The sequence below is a fragment of the Pseudomyrmex gracilis genome, unplaced genomic scaffold (assembly GCF_002006095.1).
Source record: "Pseudomyrmex gracilis isolate BER0280 unplaced genomic scaffold, ASM200609v1 scaffold_108, whole genome shotgun sequence".
Taxonomy (NCBI): Eukaryota; Metazoa; Arthropoda; class Insecta; order Hymenoptera; family Formicidae; genus Pseudomyrmex; species Pseudomyrmex gracilis.
The window spans coordinates 389002-405369 of NW_018020692.1; the positions used below are offsets into that span (position 1 = coordinate 389002).

The 16368-nt window shown below is 44.3% G+C and overlaps 1 protein-coding gene across 3 annotated transcripts in view; it reads left to right on the plus strand.

Moving 5' to 3' along the window:
* LOC109856132 (ABC transporter G family member 9) overlaps positions 1-16293 on the plus strand; it is a 95162-nt gene extending 78869 nt beyond the window's left edge. For all 3 annotated transcript variants that reach the window (XM_020431077.1, XM_020431076.1, XM_020431078.1), the window contains exons 3-13: positions 2618-2778; positions 3636-3805; positions 7801-7906; positions 9018-9118; positions 9417-9672; positions 9960-10130; positions 10939-11060; positions 12763-12970; positions 13763-13977; positions 14927-15135; positions 15480-16293. In XM_020431077.1, the coding sequence (XP_020286666.1) occupies positions 2618-2778; positions 3636-3805; positions 7801-7906; positions 9018-9118; positions 9417-9672; positions 9960-10130; positions 10939-11060; positions 12763-12970; positions 13763-13977; positions 14927-15135; positions 15480-15675 (1915 nt within the window). In that variant the 3' untranslated portion in view covers positions 15676-16293. The remainder of the gene's footprint in view (positions 1-2617; positions 2779-3635; positions 3806-7800; positions 7907-9017; positions 9119-9416; positions 9673-9959; positions 10131-10938; positions 11061-12762; positions 12971-13762; positions 13978-14926; positions 15136-15479) is intronic.
* The last annotated feature ends 75 nt before the right edge of the window (positions 16294-16368 follow it).

A 16368-nucleotide genomic window follows, 5' to 3' on the forward strand; every position in this document is an offset into this window, starting at 1 on the left:
TTTTTTTTTTTTTTTTTTTTTTTTATATACGCCAAACGTTAAACGCGCTGTCGTACTGTCACGGGATGATGCGCGTGAAAAATGAAAAGAGACGGTTGCATATTCGTTTATTTATTTTATTTATTTACTTTTACTTGCTATTTTTGTTTTTGGCATACCGAAGAGAGGACAAAGATCGAATTAACCGCACGTCACAATCATTGTATTATTCAATACTTTGCTGATTGGTCACGAGTTAACTCATGTTTGCGCTTACAATTGGTTTATGCAATTTTTAAGCCTGAATTTTGGCTTGAAATAGCCGAGCAAAGTGTTAGGTTTGCGCACGCAGACATGGGTCTCCCAGACCTACTGAAAAATTGCGCGCACGGAGAGTAATTGTTTTAAAAACGCTTACATCCTCAAAACTACAAAATTTCCAAAAGAGATTTTTTTCCAGTTTTTTATCGACGCGGAATCGTTCAAACTTTCGACTAAAAAAAAACAAAATTGAAAAAATATCGATTTTTCGCGGAGATAGATTCTAAAGATAGATTCGATTCTAAAGTCGCGTTGGATGTCACAGATCTAGTCTATCCAACTTGTAAGTCATTTTTATAATCTATTTACGAAAAGATAAGAGATATAAAAAGAACATTTATGTATTGGTGAACGATAGGATTCGACGAAACTTCGGGAATTCTTTGTTTTCCGGAACCGACAGATAACTCTCTCCTCCTGTGTATCTTTTTCCGTTTCTTTCTTTCTCCCCTCGCTCTCTTCTTCCTGCTTCTTCTTCGCTTTCCTCCCTCTGGAGACACGCAACAAACGGCGGGTTCAACGAACTCGGGATGACGTGACACTGCCATGTCGGGAATTTATTATCTGAGTCCGTTGTCCAATGACCCTTAGCTGGTTGTTTTTTTTATTTCTCGCGGCGCGCGCCGCGATTTGAGTGCGTTTCTTGGCTTAGGAAACTCTATGACGATGTTAGAAATCGGTTCGAGATCTCGGTCAGAGAGAAAAAGTGACTAGAGAATCGCACTCGTGCCTGGGGTCGTTGGGGAAACTCTAAAACTCCGAGATGTCGCGAAATCGCGGACCGATTTCTATGACATCTCGCGAAAAGCGTCCCTTTAGTAGTTTCCTCCTCCCGATTTAGCGCTCGGGGAGGGGAAATGGGAGAGAAAAGAGGGACAAAACTGGGCTTCTCCCCGGTCACGCACGTTGTCGCGCGGTCACGAATGACGTAACCCGTGCCGTGTTGTTGTCGATTTTTCGCGAGATGAACGTTTGTCACGCGTGACTCGCGTATCGTCACGGCCGAAGCAAATGCACCCGTGCGCTTTGCGCAAGTCTTATCTCGTTCCGGGTTGGGTTACCGTATTATTATCTTCTGTGCGACGCGAGCGATAAAACGCCGGATAGAGAATTCGGTCGACAAATGAGAAACGATATGACGACGCAATAAATCCCCCCGGCTGAGATGTTTTGAGTCATCGAAATTTACGCCGTGTGTTCCGAATGTGAATCACTTCGAGTAACTATACTTTTATCAATTGTCTTTGATGAATAAAATAACAATTTGAACAATAAATTTTTAAGAAACGTCGTTAGAAAACGAAAGAGAGAAAGAGAGAGAGAGAGAGAGAGAAAGTAGACGAGAGCAGGTGAGAAGAGAATTTTCCATCGCGCACGAGTCTCGTCGGCGCTGCAAAACGCAATTTCTCGGCGTAACGCACGCCAGACTTAATTGCTTGTCGCGGAATAACTCCCAGGAGACGTCATTGTTATTATGAAGCTCGGGACACACACACACACTCTCTCTCTCTCGTGTGGTCGAACAAACGCCCTGTCTAGAGAAACCCACGTCACCTCGCCGTTTAACGACTCCGCGCGAATCCCACGACGGTATAGACCGCCGAAATTCACAGCCGTCTCGACACCCGCGCGCTAAAGTGAACTTTTACGAGATACTCGTGAATATTTCGCGGAACGTTAAATTTGAATTAATCTCGCGCCGCCGTGTCCCATGTTCTCCCTCCCCCTCTCTCTCGCGATAAAAGCGTCGCGACGTACTGTCCACTCGATTCTTTTGTTTTTTTTTTCCTTTTTTTTTTCTTTTTTTTTTTCCACCGGCTTTGCATTGTGCGGCTATCTAGATCTGGGGGAAACCATAATTAGCACGTTTAACGCCGACGATAACTGACTACGTAGTTTCGCTCGCGGAATCTATGCTAATGTTTTTTAACCGACACAACCACGCGCAAAAACCAAGAGGTTCTATAAAAAGCGAAGCGCGCGCTAATAGTCGTGCGCGAGATAGTCTTGATGTTTTATAACAAGTCGCGTATCGAGAAGTCGCATCGCAAAGACCTCGTCGGAAACTTGGATTCAGGTCGCTGTTTTTCTCACACTCGGAAAAAAAAAGAAAAAAGTTTTGCCACATTATGTGGTTGGCAAGAAAACAAATTTGATTCGAATCTACCGAATTTTCGTTTTGTTTCGACGAAATTTTGGCGAAACAAAACCAAAATCCAGTTTTTCCTCCTCCCCAAATGTTTCGTTTTTTAATCTACGATTTGAGACATTTTGTGTTTTGTTTTCTGAAAAAAAATGGATTTGCATTTGTTCGCAGAGTGGAAAGCTCAGCGCTGCAGTTGGTGTGCCCGCTGGATTCTCGTCCGGTGCAGCTAATCTTCCGAGGATTGCAGGTGGTCAAGGAGAAGCGAGCGCTTCTTCGCGACGTTTCGGGAGTCGTCAAACCCGGCGAATTATTGGCCGTTATGGGCCCCTCAGGTACGAGCTCAACGTCCATCCGTTTCTCGCATCGAGGAACATGCCCCCGAGGAACATCATCTTGTTTTAAATTCTAATCAAACAAATTGATCCAACTCTCTTCGGAGAGAGAGAGAGGAGACTTTGTACTCGTAACTTCGGAAAATTAGCGTGCAACGTCTTCGCGCGCACGTCACGGGTAACGAGCGCTAATTGCGATTTGTAGCTTCGCGTCCGCGCCCCCACGTTCCCGCAATGGCAGTTTCGCCACTCTTTCTCCTCCCTTCCCTCGTTCCGACAACGCAATTACGTGTCGCGCGAATACTTCGCCATATTTTACATTATTTCTTGCGAATCTTAATCGCACGCGGCGCTGCGCCGGACGCGTCGCGTGGAATTAAGTCGGCGTTTCTATCTTTAACCGCTTTTATATGCGCTCGGCAGCGAAATACACACCGGTCGGCAATTTCTCGCTCGGCTCTCTCGAATATTTATTATCGCCGCGTGGCCGAGTAAGTCCGAGTTTGCGATCGTTTTCGACGCGTCGTCGTCGTGCGCGCGCGTTGTACTTACGCATTTTCGTGCAAAAATTCATCGATCTTCGTTACGTTACGAATTTACGACACGACCAAGCTAGGTCTCGTAAAATTATCGAGAAATCGAACACACTGTATTTATTTATTTTTTTTTTTTTTACATATCCGTTGTTTCGAAAACTAACGACACTCTCGCGCGCGCGTAAAGCGAGTTTTGCGCAACTTGTACGTGACACTGACGCGACGATACGCGAAAGATATATATTTGTTGAAACGAAAACAAGCTTGTACAACAAAATCCGAAGAGGTGTTAAATTTTTGCCTGACACGTTTGTTACGCAGGCTGTGGTAAAACAACACTGCTGAACTGTTTGTCCGGCCGTGTTGGCGTGGACGCAGGCGATATCTGGCTGAATCGCGAGAGGCTCACCAAACGGTGGCGCAGAAGAATCTGCTACGTACAACAGCAGGATGTTTTTTTTCCCGATCTCACTTTGCGGCAGACGCTCGAGGTGAGTTTTCGATATGAATAATTACACACATCACAAAATTACGAACTCTACAGTTAAACCTTCGTGGACTGATTTTCAAAAATGCCTACTAGTTGGACCGACTGGGTCTGTGAGGCCCACGCTGCGACTTTACAATTAAACATCTTCGCGAAAAATTGAACGATTCCGCGTCAAATAAACAAAATTGAAAAAATCTCTATTAGTTTCGTTAAAAAAAAAAAACTAATTTTTTCTAGGAACACCGATGCGCAATTTCTGAATGGGTCTGGGAAACCCATGTCAGTTCACGAAGGGTTAAATTCCAAATACACGCGACACCAGAATAAAACCAATTCACACGTGTTGCAGATATTTAAAATAATTATGAAATAATCAAGTAATTATGTGTTAAAGAGTTATTATAAGATTTTTGTGGAGGAGCAAGTAACACAAATTTCTCGGATCTCGGGGATTGTGTAATCGCCGTCCGAGGGAAATAACGAAAAGGAGCACGTTGTAAACAATCGCGGTGGATGCATTTCTGTACCAGCGTCTCGAAAATAAGAGAGAGACGCAAAACGTGCGCGTATAACGTCACACGTTTCCTCGTTTTTCCACGAAAATCCGACAGCCCCGCCGGGGCGTGCCAAGTGTGTGGCGGCCGTGGTGCGGTCGTGTTGCGTGCGCGCGCGCCTTTCACTCGATATTCATCACGACCCACGCGCCTCGATAGACGGGAATTAGGAGGACACCCTGTACGCGCCAAGATCGCGGGGAATGCAAATGCGGGCTAGAAGCCAATGCACTCTACTATATCTACCGCTCCGCGGTGCACTTGGGGGATTTAAGTCCGCCTCGCGGAAAACGAACGCGGACGAAGATACGCACGCTTTGTCGTTTATCCGCTAATTGAATAAATATGTCGGCGCGCGCGCGTGTTCGGGAAAAAAAAAAAAAATAACGGGACATTTTTGAGAGAAAGAAATTTAACGCGCGCGCAAGGGAGCGTTCACGACGGAGCTTCGTTACGCTCGACGTCGTCGCGTGGTATTTCGAGCGCGCGAGTGTGTCGAAAGAATTCGACTTAAAATTCAATCGATCGGCCGGCCGAACCGAGCAGAGTAGAAAACCAGCTCTAACCCCGTCGAGATAAAACTTTCTATGTCTCTCTCTCTCTCTCTCTCTCGGCTCATTAAAGTCACGTATGACAGGCGAGAGGGAGAGGCGTTGTATCACGTGCGGCGCCCACTTGCGCGCGGCGCGTTACCTACGCGGCACGCGCGTGTCACACGCGAAACGGCGACGCATGTACACCGATATACGACAAGCCGCGCGCGGCTCTCTCGCAACGGAACCATCGTGTGTTCGTCTAGTCCGCAACCCGTTAACGGGGAACCGTGGAACTGGGGGCCGATTGTGGTGCGCCCGGGGAGAGACAGGGGAGCCGTATCGCCTCGCGGTGACGTCATAACTCGGTCAGTGAACCGCTCTTAGTTTGCTCGCTCGCTCGGTTGCTCTCGCGCGTCTTTACGGTTTCAAAAACATTTGGCGCCTCCTCTATATACACGCGCGCGTTATAGACGCGCAAAACCACGACGCAGTTATAGCTCGTTCCTTTCAGCCGCGGGATGACACTTTCTCTCCCGGACTAGTCACCTCTCCTCGTCGACCACTTCCTCTCCCTTTCCGCGCCGCGGTCTCGCTTCTATTATCTACGAGGAAATTGCGTTCCGCGTTTAACAAGCGCGAGCGAGCGAGCGAGCGTGCGCGCTTGTTAGGAAATTTCGTCGGAATAATCCCCGCTGTACTACTTCCCTTCTCGGGGTCCCCGTTCGGTTCATTCGGCACGTCTCCACGGAAACTGACATCAATCTTTTTTTTTTTTTCCTTCGAACACAGGCGACGCGGAGCTGTTTTCTGATACCAGCGGCATCGGCAAAATACGACACGAGAATTATCGGATGTTCGTTAACATGTAGAGAAAAAAAAATTCAACATTGTCAACGCGAGTTATCAATATCAGAAGTTAAATGTCACGCTTTTTGCGCATAAAAAGTTTAAATAAGCGCAGCATCCGCAGCACGCGGGGGAGATAGTTCGCATCGCGAGAGATACTCTTGTTTTTTTAATGTTTTTCTTTATTGATTACAATTTTCTCCCCGATCTGAGATTTTTTTTAATTTTCTAAATTGAATGAAAAACTCTATTTTACAACCGGATGCGTGTGTGTGCAAAAGTAGTTTCCTATTATCTCTCATTCGAGAGTGAGATATAAAAAGAATTCGACTGTGATATTGAAAACAAAGGAATCGAGCGTTTTTATCGAAAAACGATTCGGTAAACAAACAACAATATCTCTTTACTTTCATGTGGGATAAACCGTTCGACGGGAAAAAGAACGGTTGACTCTTCTGCGGTCCAGTTCTATAGCCGGGTATCGTCGGTTATCTTTATTTAGACATAACTGGTGTTCCCGCGAGCACAATATCATCAGCCGCACTTTCTCTCTCCGCATAACGGGCCCCGCTTGTGTAACGGCACGAGGAGAATGAACGTTGAGAAACGGCACGTCGTCGTCGTCGTCGTCGGTCGGTCGGTCGGTCGGTCGGTCGGTCGGTCGGTCGGTCGGTCTCTATATCCGTACGCGTGTAGCGGCTGTTTGATTGTGATATAAAGAGTAATCCATAACATCGCCGCATCGAATTCCGATGACACATTCTTGAACGCGCTTGGAATCGAAATATTGTTCACGCAATAAGGGACTTTAATCGCGCGCGCGCGGGAACTTCGCTTCTTCGAAAATTCTTCGACATATTTTTCAGTATGCGATTTATTGTTTTTTTTTTTTTTTTACATTAATTGTTGCTTTAAATAAATTATATATAAATTCGTAAATTAATAATTTTTAATATGCAAAAACAAACACATCAAATAAACACAGAGATTTTGTTCTTCATTGTTTTTCTTCTTTATTTCACTTGTTCAGAAACAATCGATAGAAAAAAAAAAAAAAATGATAAAATTCAATTTTCAAACATTTCGTACACGGAAAAAAAAGGTTTTCTGTTATAAAGCCAGTAAAGAACAATTTGCTGAGTTTGTCAAATTTCTTGTCGACAAGAAATTTAACCAAGCTTGAAACATTTTCTTGATAATCATGTAGCAACATCTTGCTATTCCAGCAAACATTTTTTCTCGTATGTGCATAACAAATTGTAAGAGTGACGCATGTAGAACACACTGTGTACACGTGTGTGTGTAGGTGTATACATCTCTGCCCACGTGTATAACGGTATAATATAAATATCTACTCGATAGCTCGTGTGTGTGTTTGTGTGTGTGTGTGTTATATCGATGCTTCATCGTCAAAGTTTCTTACATTCAGCGTATAATTCTTTCTCTCTCTCTCTCTCTCTCCCTCTCCCTCTCTCTCTCTCTCTCTCTCTCTTTCCTCTTTACTGTTACTGTCACTACTAGAATGTAAATATTTTATTAGCTCGAAAAGCGAGCAATTATCTTCCCAGACGGTTCTGACAGCGTTGCCCTCGCGATAATATATCCATCTAACGCGAGAGCACTGGCGACGCGTGAGTACCTACTCTCGAATTAACGAACTTCCAGACGCCTTTCCGGGATAAAAACAGCCCGCGGGTTTCGCAATCGACGCGTCATCGTAATTGACTTAACGATCCGGGATTATGACGGGCGCGCCCCCAAACGCGCGCGGCGCGTTAGTATATAGAGCCGGGCCGGGGTAATAATAGTACAAAGTGGCCTGGATATGTATTACGAAACGGAAATGCATCCACCGCCGTGCGCTGCGGTGCCGAGCGCCGGCATGCACTTTTGTTTACATTGCTGTTTAATGCCCGCACGCGGCCCGACGGAGCGCGTAAAACCGGGCCGCGCGCGCGAGCAATTTTCAGACTGTGATATCGTATTAAAACACACACACACACACACACACACGTATGTACGAACACCTGCATCATGCGAATTGCATCGCAATTTTGCAGTACCAGGCGCGGCTCAGGCTTCCGGACACGCTCTCACACTCCCAGAAGATGCAGTGCGTGGACCATATCATCGAGGTTCTCGACCTCGCGGCCTGCCAAGACACCAGTGAGTACGACCGGCGGTCGTAAAGCCGAAAGACGAACGCCGATACACACGATGCCGATACACGACGGTTTTAGACGCGGCGGCGAAGTCAGTTTGGATCGCGATCTGAAGATTTCTACTCCGATCGTAATTCATCTTGATTCTCGGCGGAGTCGTAAAGCCACCGTTTGCCGCGCGGTACATATACGTCCGCGCGGTGTAAACAACGACGATACGCGGCCGCGCCGGCTCCTCTTTCTCTCTCGCGCGATCTTCGAAGCGGTCGTCTCTTCTCCGCAATCTAATGGGGCGTGTTCGACCGGCGCGAGTTGCCTCTGCTTCACGTTCGCTCCGCGAACGCGATTGACTTCAACATATATAACCCAATTTCAGCGGTCTCTTCGGTTCCGTAAACGCGAGAGAACGTAAAATAAAATTCATACGCGTACAATTTTTGGGTCTTTTTTTTTTTTTTTTTTTTTTTGTTCCGCACGGTGGCTATTTTTGGCGAAATTAAAGCTAAAATAAAAGAGAGACCGGTCGAAATATATTTCATCCGCACGTAACGCATTGTGCAATGCGCGCGCGGATTTTGTTATGTCCGTCCTGTATGTATCGCTTCGCTCGGCCGTGTCGAAGCCGAGAATGTAACGGAAGCGCGCGGCGGTGGCATTTTCCGGAATACAAACGAGAGAAAGTACGGATACACGTATCGCGGCGAAGTGCCGGGCTTATTGTGTCGGTCGGTTGTTGATAAAACGGTTTTCTCGATCATTAACCTCTCGCGAGCTTCTCGCGACCGCGCCTCGGCTGTAGTTGTGTTTGTGTGACGTAAAATATCATTCTCTCTGCGCGCATAATAATATCATGTTTCGTTTCTCTTCCTACTTACATCTCGAAGGCGCGTGAACGCAACCGATGGAAACGAGACGAAATCAATAATCTCGCGCGCTCGGCGGACGTAAAAACACAAATTGTTATATTTATTCAAAAAATTATAGAAGTATCGATTTTTCGTGAAAAATCAAGCCCCGTATAATTGATAATACCGATAATTTTTTAATCTTAACGTGCTTTGTATTTTTGTTAAATTGTATATGTTGAATCAATAAAGTCACATTCTCCTGCGTAGTTATCGGAGATTACACGAAACGAGGACTTTCTGGCGGTGAAAAGAAGAGGACGAGTATAGCCTGCGAATTACTCACGAATCCATCGTTAATGTTACTTGACGTAAGTTTCTCATTGCATTTTTCATATATTATTAACTTTTTATACATAAAATATTGCAAATTTTCTCACTTCTAAGCCGATTTTACACATTAGTTTTTTTATATTGTATTTTTTGCTTTTTATATTTTTTTCTTCAAAAAAACTCGCAGAAGCTTTTCTATGTCGCGATTTGTACATTAGTAAAAAAACGTCCAGTCATTCAAGATTCTAATCACGACGTGGCCATCAAAAAGCAACGCTGTGCTTGTTAATTTGTGGAACGTTGTGCAACCTTTTTTTTTTCTTTTTTTCTTTCCAGGAACCCACGAGTGGACTCGACTCGCACTCGGCACAGGCATTGATCTCGCGGTTAAAGAAGTATGCCGAACAGGAGGGCAAAAGTATCGTAGTGACGGTGCACCAACCTAGTTCCAGGATGTTCCACAGTTTCAGCAAACTCCTCCTCCTGAGTCGCGGTCAGGTAGCGTACTACGGTTCGACGGCGAATATCAGCAGATTCTTCTCCACGATAGGGCTTACGTTGCTGCCGAATTACAACCCCGCAGACTTCATCCGTAAGTGCACTTTGCTGGCGTCAAATCTGATTTCGCGTTCAGACGAAACTTACGAACAAAGTTTTATTCAACAAACAAATTGTTCTTCACACTTTCTTCCTCATATTAGACATTTGTACAAATTTGTGCGATTTGTATGTGTGTGTGTAATAATTAAAATAAAATAATTTTCTACCTCAGTAATTTTAATGTTTTTTTTTTGTTTTTATTATACGAAGTACACACACATATATATATATATATATACATATATTTTACTTGCGTGTGTGTCACAACGTTTATTTCAGTGGAACAAATAAAGGGACCGGAGGAGGTTCGAGAGCGCATCGTTGCCGCGGCGAAGGCAGCAAGACAGGGACCTGACTGCCCACCGGAACTTCGTACGGACTATAATCCCAGCCAACATCCGCTCTCCGACCATCTCTTCCATTATCACGAGCACCACATCAGCCACAACGGTATTATATAGTATGCAGCCGCCCCACGATATACGTATTTATATGTATGCGCACACCTAGACAATCCGTCGACCGCAGGCGGGACCGTTGCGGCTCTGATATGCGACCGGTTAAAAGCGGAGAGATAAAATATATCTCGCATTCGATCTATCGGCACACTAGTCGCGGTGTTTTTTTTTTCTCCCGAAAACTTATTTGTTATTTGAATTCTCGTCATTATTGATACAAGACAAATTGATAACTGGACGAATCTGAGAGTTGAGATTTACGATTGGTTTTGATCGGATTTACATTAGTTTTGCGCTCTCTTACATACATGTATTGTCTCGATAAATAAACAATAGAGATCGCTTTGAAGTCGACTTTTTTTAAACGGATAATATTGAAAGATGCTTACAGTCAATTAATTCTACGCAGACAGACATAGGTCTCTCAGACCCACTCAAAAATTGCGCATCGGTGTCTCTGGTAAAAATTAGTTTTTTTTTTTTAACTTATATCTGGGACGCAGAATCGTTCGAACTTTCGATTAAAAAAAAAAAAAAGAAAAAATATTGACTTTTCGCGGAGATATTCGATTTTAAAGTCACGCGGGTCTCACAGAGACCCAGTTTGTTTAACTAGTAGGTCTCATTTTTGTGATCTGTCACACACAAAGGGTTTAAATTTAATTATGCCAAACGCACAATAGTTTTCTTTTTTTTTCTCTTCTTTAAAACAACTGCTTTTGAATCAGCGTATTTATCTGCAACGATGAGATTCTCTCACAAAGTAATCTAAACATCCATTTCTCCGTGATGTGCTTTAGTGAAGGAAGACGAAGGCCGTACGTTATGGTTGGACACACAAAGCCACGCCAGCAGCAGCGCGAGTTCTGCTGATGACGACTATTCCTGGCAATGGCCCACCAGCTTCTGGTCGCAGTTCAAAGTGAGTACACACGCTTTCGCGTACGAATGTAGTCCAGCAATTGCAGGATACAATGCCGTTCTCTCCTCGCTCGCTTAAGTTCGTTCTTTATCCTTATATTATATTCGAGTTCCCAACGACAGTTGACACAATATTCAACGTTTGTACGTAAAGCGAGAGACACAGAAAATGAGTGAGAGAGAGAAAGAAAGAGAGAGAGAGAGAGAGAGAAAGAGAGAGAGAGAAGCAACGAATGTGTGCGCGATTGCACACAGAGCGGTAGAGAGAATAAAAATATAAAAACTAATATAAAATATAAAATATAAAACTAATTCGCGATAAAACACAAATATACCGTGCGATATCTTCGGTAGGAGCGGGGCTGTAGTTGAGCTACTTTTTATCGATCTTCACATAATTTTGATAAATTAATGCGAATTGTTTTAAAAGATAGCGCATAACGTGCCACAACTAGATAAATATTTATCTAGTTCAGAGAGAAATAAGCACTCATAGATTCTTAAACTATATTGCGAACATTGATAAAAATGTATGTTAAATAAAAAAAAAAAGATAAAGCATATATATATATATATATATATATCGGGCGATTCCGAGAGATATAAGTTGAGAGACATTTATCTTAAATTTTTTGCAACAGACTAAAATCCCATATACGCGATTTATCGAGATATGACGCAGTATTCTCACATCATTTCGCGAAAGAGAATTCTCTGTTGTTCTACGTCATTCGTCGCGGGCGCCGCAATTAACGTATGCAACTAGACTAATGCGTAATCGGGAATATTGCTTATTTCTCCGCGAGTCTCTCTCACGCGAAGGAGAGACGCGTCATTCCCGTTGTCGTGGGTGTGAATCGGCAGCCGAGAGAGAATCGCGCGCGTTCCGCGCGCACGAGGGAAGAAAGAACAAGCGCGCGTGCATAAATGTCATCAGAAAAGAAGACCGGCCGAGTATAGAGAGAGAAGAGAACTAGGTCGCGTTTGCGCGATTCGCCATATCCGGATAATTACCTCGCGCCGCGAAGACCGATATGTCCGTTTGTAATCGCGCTTTGCCGTACGCGAATCACACCGCCGCGCGGCTTAACTTGCGTCACTTTTACCGTGTGGCGGAACCACGCGTTCTTCGCGGCCTACGGTAGCGTCTTTCTAACCACCGCGTCTCGCCTTGTTTGTTTCTCTCTCTCTCTCTCTCTCTCTCTCTCTCTCTCTGTCTGTCTCGCACACGCCAAGCGCGTTCAAGGCTTGATATATTCCATCTACGATTATTTATGTCGAACCAAGGAGATATGGTACATAAATTTCGTTCTCTTTGTTCGCCGATCTGACACGCTGGGGAAACAAAACACACACACACACACACACAACACACCGGAGTTAAACACCGAAAATTAGCCTTTCCCGCGACACCCTGCGCGCACGTAATACCGCCGCGCGGCGGTTATTGTTCAAAAAGACCTTCGAAACTAGCATTGTGAAACTTCGCGTTCTATTTTCTCACGGACGCTGATATATAATCGAGGCGTTCCAAAGGTATACTAAACCTGTAGCAGCGTACCTGTATATCAACATCATTGTCGTTAATTATAAATCTAACCGCGTGAATCTACTTTTTGTATTAAAAAAAAAAAAAAAAAATCTCATCGCGTAAGAAACGAAACACAAAAAGTTTACGTCATTTTTAATATTTAATTTTTCAGGTATTATCGGAGAGAAATTTTCAAGAGGCGAAACCGCGGATGTTGTCGCGTTTGAACTGGCTGCAAACGATAGCTCTAGGAATATTGGCCGGGCTTTTGTGGCTGAGGCTTCCCAGAACCGAAACGGCTCTCCACGACATCCAAGGGTGGATGTTCTTCAGCACCACGTACTGGATGCTCTTCGCGCACTTCGGAACTCTCACCAGCTGTGAGTTGAATTTAATTCTCTTTTGCGCGATGAGAAATTGCGACACAAAGGCTAAAATATATATTCATTGTGCCCCCGAGAGAGACTGATTATCTCTCGACACACAATACCTGCATCAATGCGCGGGGGCTTGCGAGCGCGAAATAAAACTCGCGGTAAAATTAAACTCGCGCCAAACCGACGAAATATAATTTTTTAACGACGCGCTCTCGAACGGAAAAAGTAATTACGTTGAGGTTTTTTTTTTTTTGTTTTTCGTCAATTAAAACGCTTATGCGCGAATTAAGCTCGAAACGCTTTCGAGCTTTTCCGGAGCTGATAACGAATTTTTATCTTTTTTTTAATGACGTTTTAATTTAACCAGTTTGGCCGCTTTTACGTGTATATAATAAGTCGAAAGTTAAAACGTGGAAAATAATCAGTTGGGCCCCAACGCAGAAGGTTCTCAGGTGATACTACGTGATATTGCGCAAGCCACGCAGAAGTAGACGAAGTTGATTGGCTAATTGGAGCCTCGACGTGACGTGCTCAACCAGCCATTCAGTTAGGTTCGTTTTTTATCGCAAAGATTTGCAAAGGACCAAAGAACGTTCAATCAAGTACGTTAACATGTAGAGCATACCATGACCTAATACGTGCCCGTGGAAGTTCTTTTAAACTCGCGTCTCTGATAAGCGGGTGTGTCGGCGGAATGTGACGAAAAGTTTCGCGCGCGTCTTTGGTTTGTCGCGTTATAACTTTGAGACAATTCGGCGATTAACGCGCGGGCTACGTTTTTTTTTTTTTTTCCAGTTCCCCCCGAGCGCGATGTGATCAACAAGGAGCGCTTGTCAGGATCCTACCGGCTCTCGGCCTATTATCTGGCGAAGATGGTCGGCGAGTTACCGCTGACGATAACGCTGCCCGCAGTCTACCATGTGATTAGTTACCCGATGCTGGGCTTCCGCAATGTGACCGTCTTCTTCACGCTGCTCATGTTCCTGCTGCTCAACACCGTGGTCGCGCAGGTAACGCGCGCGCGCGTGTGTGTGTGTGTGTGTGTTTGTTTACTCCGGATCTGTGGCCTTCCCCGAAGCACGCACTTTGTCGCTTTACGTTATCACGCGTAAATTCATGTAAACTTTTTCATTCGGATTAAATTCAAAAATCCACTCTCTAAATTTCTTCGAGCGAAAATGCACTCGGAAAAATTGAGTGACTATTGAACGTCGCTCGAGTGACTTCTCACTTGTACATGAATTCTTTCATCACTTTCTGTAAAAATAAATAATTTTCATCCGTGCGAAGAGTAAATGTGAGCGCAATAAATAGCGATTTTGCAATAATTATCGTCAAGAGTCTCAGTAGCTGAATTAGCGGAGCAAGTGGAAGTTTATTCGAGATGACCATTTTTTTTTTTTGAGAGAGAAAGAAATAATTTGAGATAAAAATAAAAAAATCGAGAAACCTACTCAAAGATACAAAGTTACAAGAATGAATATTTGTTCTTGCAATAATAATTATTCGCTCGAAAAACGCACATTCGCTCTACGACCAGAGTCAGAAAAGTGAATTTTCACGAGTATTTTCACTACCGCTTGAAGTGAAAATATCCATATATTGCCTGAAGTGAGATTTATTTCTCGAAGAAATTTACAGAATAATTTGTAAATGAAAAGACTCAACAAGAGCTAATAATAACCGCGGCTTCTGGAAAATATGCGCGGTTTCGAAAATACAAACCGTGATCTCTCTCGTGTCTGTCATTATATATTTTGTATCTTGACATTATCGGAAATCACATATGAAACATAAGTTTATCGGGTCATCTGAGATTGGAAAAAGTCGAAACGCGCGAAGGTGTGCGTCCCAAGAGGGGGGGGGGGGTCAAAAGCTATCGACTCGGCCGTTTGATATTCGTCGTAAGCCGAACTTTATTGCACCCGGCGTCTCAATTTTGCGATGTTCCTTTTTCAGAGCGTCGGATTTTTCGTCGGCGCTTGCTGCTTAGATATGCAGGTGAGCATCACCGCGTCCGCGCTCTACACGCTGGCGACGCAGCTCTTGGGCGGATATCTGGCTACGTCGGTGCCGCCGTGGTTAGCGTGGGCCAGATACGCGAGTATGGTGCACTACGCCTATCAGAACATGCAGATTGTGGAATTCGACATCGGCGAACCCATCACGTAAGAACACACATCTTTCGTTTACTACCCACTTAGGAGAGATATGATGCGGGAATATTTTTCGGTTTATCACGCGGTTGCTATCAAATTCTGAATAAAATATACACCCATTTGTTCAAAGTTTAAAAAAGCTTTTCTTATTCCGGAAAGCAGATCAAAAGAGACGCGCGCAAAATGTATATAAGAGATTCGCAAGAAAAAGTTTTGTTACTCAAAAGATAAATTTCTTTTCTTACAAAAATATTCATCGTATCTCGAAACGCACAATGAAAAAAAAATAATAATAATAATAAAACCCAAGAATCTACACACTGATCGAGCGCACATGATCTTCTGTACGACAGATGCTCGCAGCCGAGTAAATTCGCCGAGTGCAGAAACGGCACGACGATACCCGTTTCCGCGATTCTGGAGAGTCAAGGCGGGGTCAGGGGTTCCGGACTACCAATCTGGGCGAACACGGCGGTGCTTCTGGCATTCCTGATCGTTTTCCGGACTCTGGGCTACCTTGTCCTGCGTTATTACCGCGTACCAAAATGAGCGTGCCGAGAGAAAGATAGAGAGAGAGTCGCGCGAGTAAGCGCGCAAATTTCTCCGCGCGCTTTCGCGGGATTTTATTGTCGTAGAATTATTAACCGCGCTGCGTCGCCGTAGTGTGTTGTCTCGAACTGTTGTCTTGGGAAAATATAAACGGCGACACGTACGAAATACGTTTCGTCCTCTTCGGAGAATTCTCTCGCCCTCTCCCCCAAGGCTGTCGAATGTCCTTGCGTTTTTCTATCCGGCCGGGACGGGGGGAGGGGATTCCGCGAAGAGAATTCGTGTGGGCGCGAATCGTTGTTTCACGCCGTTGTCACTTTTCCCGATTAAACGCCGCGCATCGAAAAATGTGGCTCACACAACGGGAGAGATCCGTATGAGAGAGACACTTTGCGAAAAAAAACCATATATTTACTGTACATGTTGTGAGAGAGACTTTACACCACCAATAAAGAAGCGTGTGCGTGTGAATGTGGATGGAGCGTGAGCGAACGAGACATCGTTGTTTTCTCGTTTTGCGGCAAGAAGGGTATATATAATAGTAGAGAAATTCGACGCGGTAACCGCCGCGCCGCGAAATCCGACTGAATTTTTACGATGACGATGAAACCTTTATATACACACATAGAGATATATTATATATATATATATATATATATATATATATATATATATACATATATATATATATAT